The sequence below is a fragment of the Zalophus californianus genome, chromosome 11 (genome assembly GCF_009762305.2).
Source record: "Zalophus californianus isolate mZalCal1 chromosome 11, mZalCal1.pri.v2, whole genome shotgun sequence".
Lineage (NCBI taxonomy): Eukaryota > Metazoa > Chordata > Mammalia > Carnivora > Otariidae > Zalophus > Zalophus californianus.
The window spans coordinates 25,463,315-25,476,049 of NC_045605.1; the positions used below are offsets into that span (position 1 = coordinate 25,463,315).

At 41.5% G+C, this 12,735-nt stretch overlaps 2 protein-coding genes across 6 annotated transcripts in view; both read right to left on the minus strand.

Annotated features, from left to right (window-relative positions):
* NFRKB (nuclear factor related to kappaB binding protein) overlaps positions 1-2,041 on the minus strand; it is a 41,494-nt gene extending 39,453 nt beyond the window's left edge. For all 5 annotated transcript variants that reach the window (XR_003517357.2, XM_027578821.2, XM_027578820.2 and 2 more), the window contains exons 1-2: positions 1,937-2,041; positions 788-871 (exon numbers count right to left, since the gene is read on the minus strand). The gene's annotated coding sequence lies outside the window, so the exon portion shown is untranslated. The remainder of the gene's footprint in view (positions 1-787; positions 872-1,936) is intronic.
* Positions 2,042-6,079: 4,038 nt separating this feature from the next.
* The window catches only part of PRDM10 (PR/SET domain 10), a 93,813-nt gene continuing 87,157 nt past the window's right edge, over positions 6,080-12,735 (minus strand). Inside the window, 2 exon segments of the mRNA XM_027581156.2 lie at positions 6,080-6,808; positions 9,324-9,427. Of these exon segments, the coding sequence (XP_027436957.2) occupies positions 6,608-6,808; positions 9,324-9,427 (305 nt within the window). The 3' untranslated portion in view covers positions 6,080-6,607.

The window sequence follows — 12,735 nt, forward strand, 5'->3', positions numbered from 1 at the left end:
TGAGAATCAAAGTAGATAACTTGCCCAATCTCAGGGGTAGTGAATGAATGAAACTCAGGTCTGTCTGATTACAAACACACATTCTTAACACTACACCTCCTGTATAAACTCTCAATTGCAGTTGTGAAAGGGGAGCATGTTAATATGACTTTAGTCCACATACACTCTGGGGTCTCCAAGCACCTGACCACAACAGCCAGCAAACTAGCCAATCTGCCAACTAAAGGTCCATCTGATATTTATAACCATGTAAATATAATGCTATTTTTCTCCTTCCTGTAATAACTGAAGACTGCTGGTCATCTTTGGAAATGTACATATCAAATATCTTCAAAGGGGTGCCTGGCGGGCACAGTCAGTTAACCCTCCAACTCTTCTGGGTTTTCGCTCAGGTTGTGATCTCAGGGTTGTGAGATCAAGCCCGGTGTTGGGCTCCATGCTCAGTGGGGACTCTGCTTGAGATCCTCCCTCTCCCACTGCTCCTCCCGCTTGTGCTCTCTCTCAAATAAATAAATAAACCTCAAAAAAAAATCTTCAGAAAGCATCTCGTTAGGCTAATGGCTAGAATCAGCTGTAAAGCTGAGGCCACAGGATTGAACAAAACTAACAGGACGACAGAGAGCATTAACTCAATCACTCTACAAACATTTGCTACATCAATTCTATCTCCTATTCCTACCAAATGGACTAACAAGCACAATAAAATGGAAAGAAAAAAAAAAAACAGACTTAACAGTCAAAATGCCAAACTTCTAGCCTAATCTTGGTGACCTTTGGCAAATCTTACCTTGCAAGGTGTCAATTTCCTTATTTGTAAGACAAAGGGGAGTTGCACCAGGTCCTCTGTCCTGTTATTTCCAACTTTGGAATCCTACAATAAATAGGTAGGATGGATGGATGACAGTTTATATGACTTAATGCAGTCATATAAACACAGTAACATAACGACTTCTGATTCCAAAACTCTTAAATGATAAAAAGCAGAGCTGTAATATTACTACTAAAATAAGCATCTTCCCACAAATTATTTCAAGTTATCCTTTAGAGATTTCAGATTTATGTAAAGATACTGCAGGAAGATTAGTGCTGGACAAAGCAGATGGTCTCCAAACAACTGTGCTCCATCACCTTTCAATACATGGGGAATTACAACATCCTGAACAGTCTTGGTGCCTAAATAACTGAAGCAGGTGAGAAAGCACATAGCACATGAGTTTAACAAAACTTTATAATAGAAAAATTGGCAGAAGCAACCTGATGCTTAGAGCAAGGTACTCTTTACAGAATTGACATAGAACAGGACAGTACCTGCAAAGCCAGTGTTCTACCTGACTCTTAGGAGGATCGCCCGTTTCACAACTTGTTCCCAAGTTTCTTCAACTACGATGGATGTGTAGCTAAATTTAATCTATTCGAGTGGCAACCTTTGCCCTGCTACTATTCTGAACAGGATCTCAAAATACAAAAAGCAGGGAGCTGCCAGACGATTGGAACCCCGGAAGCCAAGGATTTCTAAATCTTGCGGCGTCCTGGACCTCCGTAGTAGACCAGGAGGGTGTCTCCCAATGGCCTTTCCTCTGCACCTGGGCTAGTCTTGCCTCTTGGACCCTCCCCGACGAAAAAGCTAAACCCTGTGCTGCTTCCGGAACAAACGCCCGCTCCAAATCCACCGCCCCTGCAGCTAAACCCCTCCCCAGCCAACCCCGCCCTGCACAAGGCCCGGGTACCGCCCCTCTAAACTGCACCTCTGCGCCCACGGCCCCTCCCCCACACCGTGCCTAACCCTAACCCCCACCCACCCGGCCGCCCGGCTCCCAACACGCCCGCTCCCCTGTCCCAGGACCACAGGAGCAGCGACCCTCGGAGACCCAGCCGCTCCCTCCCTCCGCTCCCCGGCTACACTTTAACCCTTTCGCCGTCCTGGGCCCGCCCTCACCTGAGTCGCAGGCGCGGGTCTCCCAACCCGCAGCGCTTCTCGGCCCGCGGGCTCCCAGACGCGCTCGCTCCCGCAAGGCGTCTCGGTGCGTGCACGCTCCGGGCTCGGGCGGCGGAAGGGGCGGGGTTGCGCGGGGCGGGGCCTGGAGGGTGCCGGGGGCGGGGCCGCGCGGGGTGGGGCCGGGGGCGGTGCGAGCCCGCGCTGCTGGCTTTGGGTTGCAGTTTGCACGCGGCCTGGGCCTGTTGGTCTCACCTGCCGTAGAAGCTTCGGAAGAGTGTCTGTAGTCTTTATCTGGCCGCGAACGGAGGCCCATGAATAAGTGAACGCAGTTTTATTAGCCAGCGTTTGCAGAGAGCATACCCTGTACCAGGCACTATGCTAAGCACTTTCTAGCCCCTATCTAGTGCTGTATGCTCTTATGCACTATTCCCATTTTACAGCTGAGGAAACTGCAGTTTCTTGAGGTTCAGGGAGGAAAACACAGACCCGGAGCCTGTGCCCCTGCGTATCCCCATATCTTCCTCCTGTCCCTGAGCCCCTGACGTTGGGAAAGAAAGTATACACACGTCGAAGAAATACATTTAAAATTAAACTCGATAACATTCCTCTGTTAAGAATCTAGGTCCCAGGGCACCTGGGTGGCTCAGTCGGTGGCTGTCTTCGGCTCAGGTCATGATCTCGAGGTCCTGGGATCGAGCCCCACGTCGGGCTCCCTGTTCAGAGGGGAGTCTGCTTCTCCCTCTTTCTCTGCCATTTCCCCAGCTCGTGCTTTCTCTCTCTCAAGTGGTTAGGTAAAATCTTTTTTTTTTTTTTTTTAATTTTATTTATTTATTCATGAGAGACAGAGAGAGGGGGAGAGAGAGAGAGAGAAAGAGAGGCAGAGGGAGAAGCAGGCTCCCAAGGAGCAGGGAGTCTGATGCGGGACTCGATCCCAGGACTCTGGGATCATGACCTGAGCCGAAGGCAGACGCTTAACCATCTGAGCCACCCAGGCGCCCCATGGTTAGGTAAAATCTTAAAAAAAAAAAAAAAATCTAGGTCCCTGGTGCCTGGGTGGCTCAGTCGGTTAAGTCTGCCTTCTGCTCAGGTCATGATCCCTGAGTCCTTGGGTTAAGTCCTGCATGGGGCTCCCTGCTCAGCCGGGAGTCTGATGCTCCCTCTGACCCTCCCTCCTCTCGTGTTCTCTCTCTCTCTCTCTCTCTCTCTGTGTCTCTCTTAAATAAATAAATAAATCTTTAAGAAAAAAAAATCTAGGTCCCTTTTTCACTGGGTCTTCTTTAGAACGGCTTCAGACTACTTAATCCACAACTTCTCCCACCAGTTGTGCAGAGACCATCCTCAGGTCTCTCCACTGGATGGAAATGTGTTGGGGAAGCTGACAGGCCAAACTAATGCTCCTCCCTTGTTGGAAAACAGTGATTTCCAAAGAAAGCCCATTTTTGCTCCCCTGCTGGCTGCCCACCTGCCCTTAGTTCCTGCCTGTTAGACCATTGGGAGGTTCTTGAATTAGAAATCACCAACTAAAAGGGCAAAGGAACACCATTCCAGAGTTGTCATCCCTGAGTTTCCTTATATTGTGTCTCCGACCAGACCAGCATGACCCAAAGAGTCAGAACATTATAAATTATAATATTAAAAAAAAAAAATTGGGGCACCTGGGTGGCTCAATTGGCTAAGCGATGACTCTTAATTTCAGGTCAGATCTCAGGATTGTGAGATAAAGCCCCACTATGGCTCCTGGCTCAGAGGGCAGTCAGCTTGAGATTCTTTCCCTCTGGCCCTCCCTCCTCCCAGCTCACCCAGGTGCGTTCTCTCTCTCTAAAATAAATAATCTTTTTTTAAAAAAAAATTAACAATCTCAGTAGTTCTTGTAGCTTCACACATACAAACAAGGAAGATGTTTATTAAAAAAAAATATTTATTAATCTTTACACCTGCTGAGTAGCACAAGACTATTAACACTATAACTCACTGAATGTACAATAAATGTTCACATTTAAATAACAGGACAGGGTCAATATTTTCAACCTGTGGGTCAGCTTGAGCATCTCATGAAGTGCTTTTTAGCCCTAGATATCTTCAGAGTTTTTTGAAAGGATAATTCCAATTCAGAAAACAATTCAAGAAGATCAAAACAATAGGTTTTTCCAGAATAATAGGAATTTTACATGATGAAATGTCTATTTATGCGGGCACAAATCAAAGAATAAAAATGTAAAATCTGTATGTAACCTACTCCAAAATTTTCACACTGCAGTGATTGAAGTCTAGAGTGCCAACATGTCCTAAGAGAGGCCACAATATAAACACTGGCTACATACTTTTTTTTTTCCATACTGGTCTTCAGATGGCTTATAATCCACCATCTCTTCAAATCCAAGTCCTTTTGAAAATCTATTAACTTGGAATGGACATGCAGAATACCTGATCTTAAAGAATTGTTGTTTGGCTTGACTGCACCTGCATCTCTGGTTGATAATATACAAATTAGTTTGAGATCCTTTGCTTATTCCACATAAGTACAAAAAGAGAAAAAGAAAAAACTTAGATGGGAAAGAAACAGGGTCCTTCCAAACTATTTTCTTCTGTGTATTTTACAACTTGAAATAACTGGCATAAAATGAACATTCTGTTCAGTGATAGTTTTCTCTTTTAATCAATAAGTTATTCCTGAGGGAAGGGGAGTTACCTTGCTGGTTCAAATTAAAAAGGACCCAATAGGGCCAAATTTAAGGTGTAAAAATTTAACTGGACCTTTAGCAAAGTCTAATATTCTTCACCTAGCAAGTCTTTCTAGACTGGACACTAGGATATTTACAATCATTACATTGCAGGACTTTGGAACCCAGAGTCTCTGTTTTGTGAGTCAGGGTCAATATTTTCCATTGAAAACATCAACATTACATCTTTGTTACCAAAGATAGAGTCCATCCCTAGTTTCTATACATTTACCAAGTAACTTTCTCAAGTTCTCTTAGTGCCCAGATTTTCAGGGATAACTAAATAAATGAGGTCTCAAAAATAAAGTGCAAAATCTACATATTAGTAAAGTTACTTCAACAGAATCATTTTTCAAAAAGATGTCTTTACCATAAAGAAGCTACTATACTTTTTCAGTTTATAGAACCAGTTTTTACCCAGAAATGTAATTAAAAAAGATTAGTTAACTTCATTTGAAATTGAACTTACGTCTTTCTGTTCAGGAGTGGTAAGTTCCATCATAGGATAATTACTCTAAAAATGTGTTAGTATGTCACAAAAAGTTGTTAAAATACATACTGATTTCTGTAATGGTTTATGTGTACAATTGGAATGCACAGGAAAAAGGAGGGAAATGTTTTCCCCCATTGAATTCATAGCCAACAAGACAGCAAACAAGAACACATATAAGAAAAACTATCGCTGAGGCAGATATTTTTTCCTCCCAAATGAGTGTAAGATGCATAAAGATTGGATTTCTTCCATATCCCTTATAATTACCTTGACATATAAATGGTCCCCACATTCTTATTTTTCTCCCTAAGTGTGAAGTTGGTCATCTTTCCAAAAGGTCCAGGTGAATTACAATACGTATAAGTTAAAAGTGTTAAAAAAAATAAGAAGAGCCACCTTTCCATCCAACCTTAAAGAATGTTCATTTTAAGACAGCATGAGAAGTACTAAAATACACTGAATGATATGACAGTCAAATGTATACCTGATAAGAACAAGGAATTTATCCTGTACCAATGAATGGTAAATGGATTCTGCAAGGCAGGACAAGGTTTCAGTGCTTTTCACTTTATTGATATGTAATTATCTTAGTAATTTTTCTTTGTACCGAGATCTTGAATGCCTCCTTAATACACCACAACCAGAGAATGGGAGGCAAAGCTTTAATGTAGGAGTTTAAATTCTGCTGATACCAAACAAACCTTTTCTCTTACAGGGAGTCTACCATTGTGGAGTAATAAAGTAAATAAAATAAATCAGAACAGGAGGTTCTGGCCTCAGTGGCTGAAGGCCAGCACCTGTGCAAAGCACTACCAATAGTAGCCCGACAACAGTTTTCCCAAAGAGGCAAGTTGTTGTTGTGGTTGTTTTAAATCAGCAATAAGAAAAATCTAGAAGACGGTTTTTCCTTCAGAACATCACTGTCAAATCTCTGTTTCATCATCTTTATTTTCATATTCAATAGGCTCCCCTTGTTAAATTACTGAAAATGCAAACTCAAAAGATGAAGCAGTTCTGACTGAATAAAATGCCCTTCTCCTTCGGTGCCATGGTTTTGAATGAGGAAGTCCAGTGACCATGGACTTGGCACATCCTTTCTCCACCTTTGGTACAAACGTGATACACCACTTAATATTTCCACAAAGGAAAAGTAAGGCCTATCAATGTGTTAAAAAACCAACTCAAGAGTAAGGCGAAATTTCTCCACCTTGAAATCTACTTTCCCGTGAAAGATCTCCATTCCATGGCAGAAGCTCCTAGGGTTTGAAGAGTCAATTTGGTAAAGATGACCTTGATAAAAGGAGCCCCAGTGTGTGTAGAGTGTCAAAACTGTGGTTTCCAAATTCTTGAGTGAATGATAAGTCTTAAAAAAAAAGAGTTCCAAGTGTTGGAAGCTTTCAAACTTATGGATGAGAAAAGACATGATGTGACTGCTGGATTCAAGCTCAAGGGTAGAAGTTAAGGTTTAGTGATATGCACTTCGCTGCTCCCATTCCCGTTGGTGGTGGTTGTAATGATGTACTGTGTCGGCTGCTGTTGGCTGGTGGTCTGGGGGTCCAAGTCACTGTGTGTAGCTGGCTGAACCTGGACTCCCGTGGAGAGAGCAGAAGCTTGCTTTTCCTCCAATTCTGGTTGACTTTCTGATAACACATAATGACCCTAGAATAAAAAAAGATCTTTAGAAATCTGAAGTCTAAAGGAGTGGGGGAGGTTCTTGGTGGAGAGAGAAAGAAGGAAGATGAAAGGAAATGTTACAAGGTGACACCAAAATAGGCACTTATGTGAGTACTTTAGAGGGGATGGATCAGTCAGAGTAATAGACTACAAAGATAATTTAAGGGACCGCCTTAGGTGTTCCACCAAATCGTATAGTGAAGAGCTTCGGGTACAGAAATTTGCATTACAATAGTGACCTATGTGGCAAAGGAAACGTGGGCTATTGTACTGCTCCTAAGAATTTAGATAGTGATAAAATAAGATTGCTGTCTATTAATATTTAAGAGTAATACAAAATAGATCACAGAAGAGATATTTAAAGTTTCCTTAAAGAGACATAATGGCTCCCAAGATAGGGAGTCAAGATCAGTGGTTCCTAGATTTCAGAATTTCATAGACCAGCAAATTAAAAGTAATAATAAGTATTCCCAAATTTTATTTTGCCAAGTAAAGTCATCTTTAAGATGCTACTGTCAAATGAGAGAAATTTTAACACTCAAAAGTATAAGAAGAATACAATCTTAGGATAAAATCCCTTACATTGAATCAATTTAGCTTTATGAAAACATGCATTGTCATTATTTTTCCTTTGATCATAAAAACTTCACAGACAGGGAGCTAGCTAGCTCCTTAAGTTAACGTTTTTAAAGAAAGAATGTGTCCCTTGGCAGGGTGATCGGTCTGCTATATAGGCTAAGAAAAAAGCAGTAACAGAGGAAAACCCAGGCAGTGGCCTTTCCAAGCACTGTCCAGAAAAATAGCCATACGCAAATACCCATTTGATTTCTCTAGGGCCATGTGCTCAGAGTCCACACTCATCAATCTCTAATTATGATTTTGTTTCCCATGTGAGTCTTTCTCTAGCAGGAGGAGGCTGGCTCTCAGCCTAGGGTCCATGGACTACTAGGTGGTCCACAGATAGGCTTTAGAGAATCTGTGAACCCTGGAAAATGTACATTTTTTTTTAAAGATTTTATTTATTTATTTGACAGAGAGAGACACAGCGAGAGAGGGAACACAAGCAGGGGGAGTGGGAGAGGGAGAAGCAGGCTTCCCGCGGAGCAGGGAGCCCGATGCGGGGCTCGATCCCAGGACCCTGGGATCATGACCTGAGCCGAAGGCAGACGCTTAACGACTGAGCCACCCAGGCGCCCCCTTGGAAAAGGTACATTAAATGTGTGTGTGTGTGTGTGTGTGTGTGTGTGTGTGTGTGTGTGTGTGTGTATTATGGCAGGAGGAGGGGAACATCCTTGGCTATAATCAGGTTCTCAAATGAGTTCCTGGCCCAAAAAAAAGGTAAAGAGTCAATGGGTCTCACAGGGAGTAAAAATTCCACTGATTATGCCAATGAGACTATTCCATTGTATATGAGTTATTGTCTTCACTGACAGCAGTGTTACTTTGGATGTACACATCTCTCCGAAGTCTAGTTAATGTGAGTTTGTGTGCTAAGAAATGGGTAACCTCTCAGTATGCTTTGGGGGAAAAAAATCAGGTTTTCACTTTTGGGGTTTTTGTTTGTTTGTTTTAATTTATTTATTTGTCAGAGAGAGAGAGAGCACAGCAGAGGGAGCAGCAGGCAGAGGGAAAAGCAGGCTCCCTGCTAAGTAAGGAGCCTGATGTGGGACTCGATCCCAGAACCCTAGGATCATGATCTGAGCTGAAGGCAGATGCTTAACTGACTGAGCCACCCAGGCATCCCAAAAAATCGGGTTTTGAGGCCACCAGACTACCCTGCTACTCTTTGAGACCTCTTGGGAAAGAGTCTTCCCCTGGGAACCTCCCAATATCCCTAGCCACTTACGAGTATGTTTCTTAATTTAAATTTACATACTGTTTTCTAATTACTTAAGAGTCAGGCCAGAACAAACCAGTGACGAGAAAACCAGAGGTAGCAGATAAAATCAACATTGACCTGCCTAATCTAAATATAACAAGATAATTCATGACAACGTTTTTCCCAGGGGTGGGATGAGTGGGGGAGATTGAATGTTTAAAATAGCTTAAAAGAGCTCCATAATAGATTCATTCTATTATTCTCTTCCAACCCAGTTGAAGACCAATAGTCATGAATGCTTTCCACAAAGCACATAAAAAGGTGATCAATTACAAATCTGTATGTATATGGGTCTAGAAGGTTCATTACAGTTATTAACTGCATAGATATTTACTGACCATTTGCTATAGCCCAGCCTCCTGCGCAAGGCACTGAGAATAAAGAGATAAAGACCAAGACCCAGCTTTCAAGGAATTCATTGTCTGCTGGGAAAAGACAGACAGTAAACCAGTAATTAATATAAACTATAATAAGGGTTATAATATAACTCCACAAGGAGTTATGGGAATACAGAGGAGGTACTTCTAACTCAGATAAGGAAAGCTGAGGAATAGGAAACAGAGGGAGGGGAGAGTAGTGTAGTATGATGGACAGGAAAGCCCTCCCAAGCAGGTCACTTACCGGCGTAACTGCCTTTACTTGGCCAGTGGTGACAGGAGTGGCCACACCACTGTCTGTAATCACAAACTGACCTGGGGGAAGTGTCATCATTTGAATCTCCGATGCTGAAAAACAGGAAATAGCCATACTTCAGCGGTCTCAGATTTTAATACAAGTTGTAGAAACAAATACCTAACCAATGGCCACATTCCTCATTGAGACATTTTCCACAGATTTCCTTGCCGTAGAATCTTATCATGATATGATTTCTTGATACTCTGATAAGAATGATCATAGGAAGTTAGCAGAGAGTTATCAAATATCAGAAATAATCAATGCAAAAAAAAAAAGAAATAATCAATGCATCTCCCCCAAATGTGGCTTCTGAATATCCATAAGACAAATATTCAATAATTTTTGTAAACCTTGAAATAAGTTACAAAGATTTACCTGTTAGCTCAATATTTTTAATTTTATATTCGGATTTGAGTCACTGATAAATGTACCCACTATTGCCTACTAATAGCAACATAATCTAATTTGAATTTTATTTCACCACCAGTGTTATTAAAGCAAATTAAAAACAAAGTTCACCCTAGCATCCAGTTGATAGTCTTTATATAATAGTTTCTGTCTGATTCCAGAGCTGATATAGGAAACGTTATAAGATGAGCCTAGATCATAAAATAAGCTGGGATCATACCAGCATGCAAGATGCTATAAGAGACTACAGGGTCATGTAGAAAAGACACAGGGACCAATTTGAAGATGCTCTCGTTAGCCAATGTTGGGAGAATCTGAGCAACAATAAGGGTAACAACTGCAATGGCTTGAAATATGTTTACTGTGTTGAAATTCATGAGAATACAATGACAGTAAGACACAAACACATACCCCTCATTGGTCACCTTGGATAATACTAGGAAAGAACTCATTATTTTGAAAACTGGTAAATAAAAGAGATGAACTGAATATTTAAAGGATTTATCCTGCCCTTCCTGTGCAAACTGCACCTCAGAGTAACCTGTTAGTTAAGGTAAAAATTTTTTCTTTACAGAAGTTTTCTAGGGGCACCTGGCTGGCCCAGTTGGTGGAGTGCACGCATGACTCTTGATCTTAGGGTTGTGAGTTTGAGCCCCACATTGGGTGCAGAAATCACTTAAAAATAAAATCTTAAAAAAGAAGAAGTTTTCTAGCTGATAAGTAAGAAAAGAATGATAGAATCAGAATATGACAATTTTGCAATCCCTAATGAAACAGTGGTGCAAAGGGAAAAGACAGACAACCGAACATTATGTGCCTCCTGATGGAAGTACACACCACCAGCCAGAAGTGTCTTGGGGGAAAAAACTGAACCTGAATTTGATCAAGCTTCCAGTCTACAGGAAAGAAAAGGGACAGAAGAAAGTATCTTAAATGATAATATAGGGATGACAACAGCAAAATTCAAAATGTGAGAAATTCTACAGAACAAATGACCCAGTTTCTTCAACACATAAATTGCAATTTAAAAGAGAGAGAATACATTTGTTAAAAAAAAAAAAAAACCAACCTCAAAGGCTGCATGGTCGGTGGAGCATGTGAATCTTGATCTTGGGGTCATGGGTTTGAGACCCCCACGATTACTTAAAAAAAATAAAATCTTAAAAAAAAAACTTCAAAATATATAACCAATTGCAATGCATAAGCCTTATTTGGAACTCAATTAGAACAAACCAATCATAAAAAAAATTTATGAGGGGCGCCTGGGTGGCTCAATCAGTTAAGTGACTGCCTTCAGCTCAGGTCATGATCCCAGGTCCTGGGACTGAGCCCTGCACTGGGCTCTCTGCTCAGCAGGGAGCCTGCTTCTCCCTCTCCCTCTGCCTGCTCCTGTTTGTGCTCTCCTCTCTGTCAAATAAATTAATAAAATCTTAAAAAAAATATGAGACAATCACAGAAATACAAAGAGTGGATATTTGATGGTTATCAAAGAATTACTGTCATTTATTTTTAGGTTTGATGACAGTACTAGAGTTGTGTTTTAAAAAATATTTATGTGGGCACCTAGGTGACTCAATCAGTTGAACGTGGAAGTCTTGGTTTTGACTCAGGTCATGATCTCAGGGTTGTGAAATGGAACCCCACTTCAGGCTCCACACTCAGCAGGGAATCTACTTGAGATTCTCTCTCCCCCCCCATCCCCCCTCAAATAAATAAATAAATCTTTAAAACTATATATATTTATGGATGGAGGCATCTGGGTGGCCCAGTTGGTTAAGCATCTGACTTCTGATTTCATCACAGGTCATGATCTCAAGGTTCTGAGATGGAGCCCGACATTGGGCTCCACGCTCAGTGAGGAATCTGCTTGAGCTTCTCTCTCTGCCTTTCCTCTCAGCCCCACTCATGCTCTAAATAAATAAATAAATAAATAAAATATTTTTTAAAAATATTTATGGATGAAATAATATGGATTATTGTATAGTTGGGGGATTGGAAGAGAATGATGGGGGTACAAATGAGACAAGATTGGCCCTGACTTCATAACTGAAGTTGGATAATGGGTACAAAGGCGTTCATTATACTATTCTATTTTTGTGTATTTTAAATGTTTTCCCTAATAACTTCAATTCCAGACTCTTTTCTTCAGGTTTTCTATCATTCCCATGGCAATCTGCATCATTCCACATTTCTTTCACAGGAATTAAACTTAGTATAAATGTCTACTGACCAGGGTTCTCCTGGTATTTACCATGAGTAGGAGTCTTTCCCCGACTAGAAACAAGACTCAGCCCTCATTGTGACCACCAATATTTAAGAGAAAGGATTGTAAAAATAACAAGAACGTACAGCTTGAGTCTGATTCCATACCAGAACCACATAACACAGCCAAGGACAATGGAGACAGACTCAAGGAAAGAAATCAGTAGGAGGAGGAAGACCAACACTAGCCTCCTAACTTCTCAGCCCCTACTGCTCCCAGTTGCTACTATCAAGGGCTGTTGATTCCTCTATTCCAGATCTTCAGTCATAAAGACCCCATGCTTTCCAGCTCATATCCAAGGCTGCCATCCCCACCAAAACTGTTCACTATTAGGATCTCCAGCAGCCAGCCTTTTGCTGCTTCTGTACCACTAATCTCAGGGTTTTGAAAGCCAACTATTCATATATCTCTCTCTACTAGATAATGATCTCTTTGAGCCAAAGACTATCTTATAAGGAAAGGCCACAGAGTGGGGTGGTTTGGAGTGTAAACTCTGAAGCCAGACTGCCTGAGTTCCAATCCTCTAGTTACTAGCTGTGTTCCTTGGGCAAGTTACTCTGTGTCTGAGTTTCCCTATCTGTAAAGTGCAAATAGCAATTGTACTTATATGTTGTTGTGAATACTGAACGTAGTATATATGTGGTTTAGAATCATTCCTGGCACCTAGTGAGAGTTTCATGAAAGCTG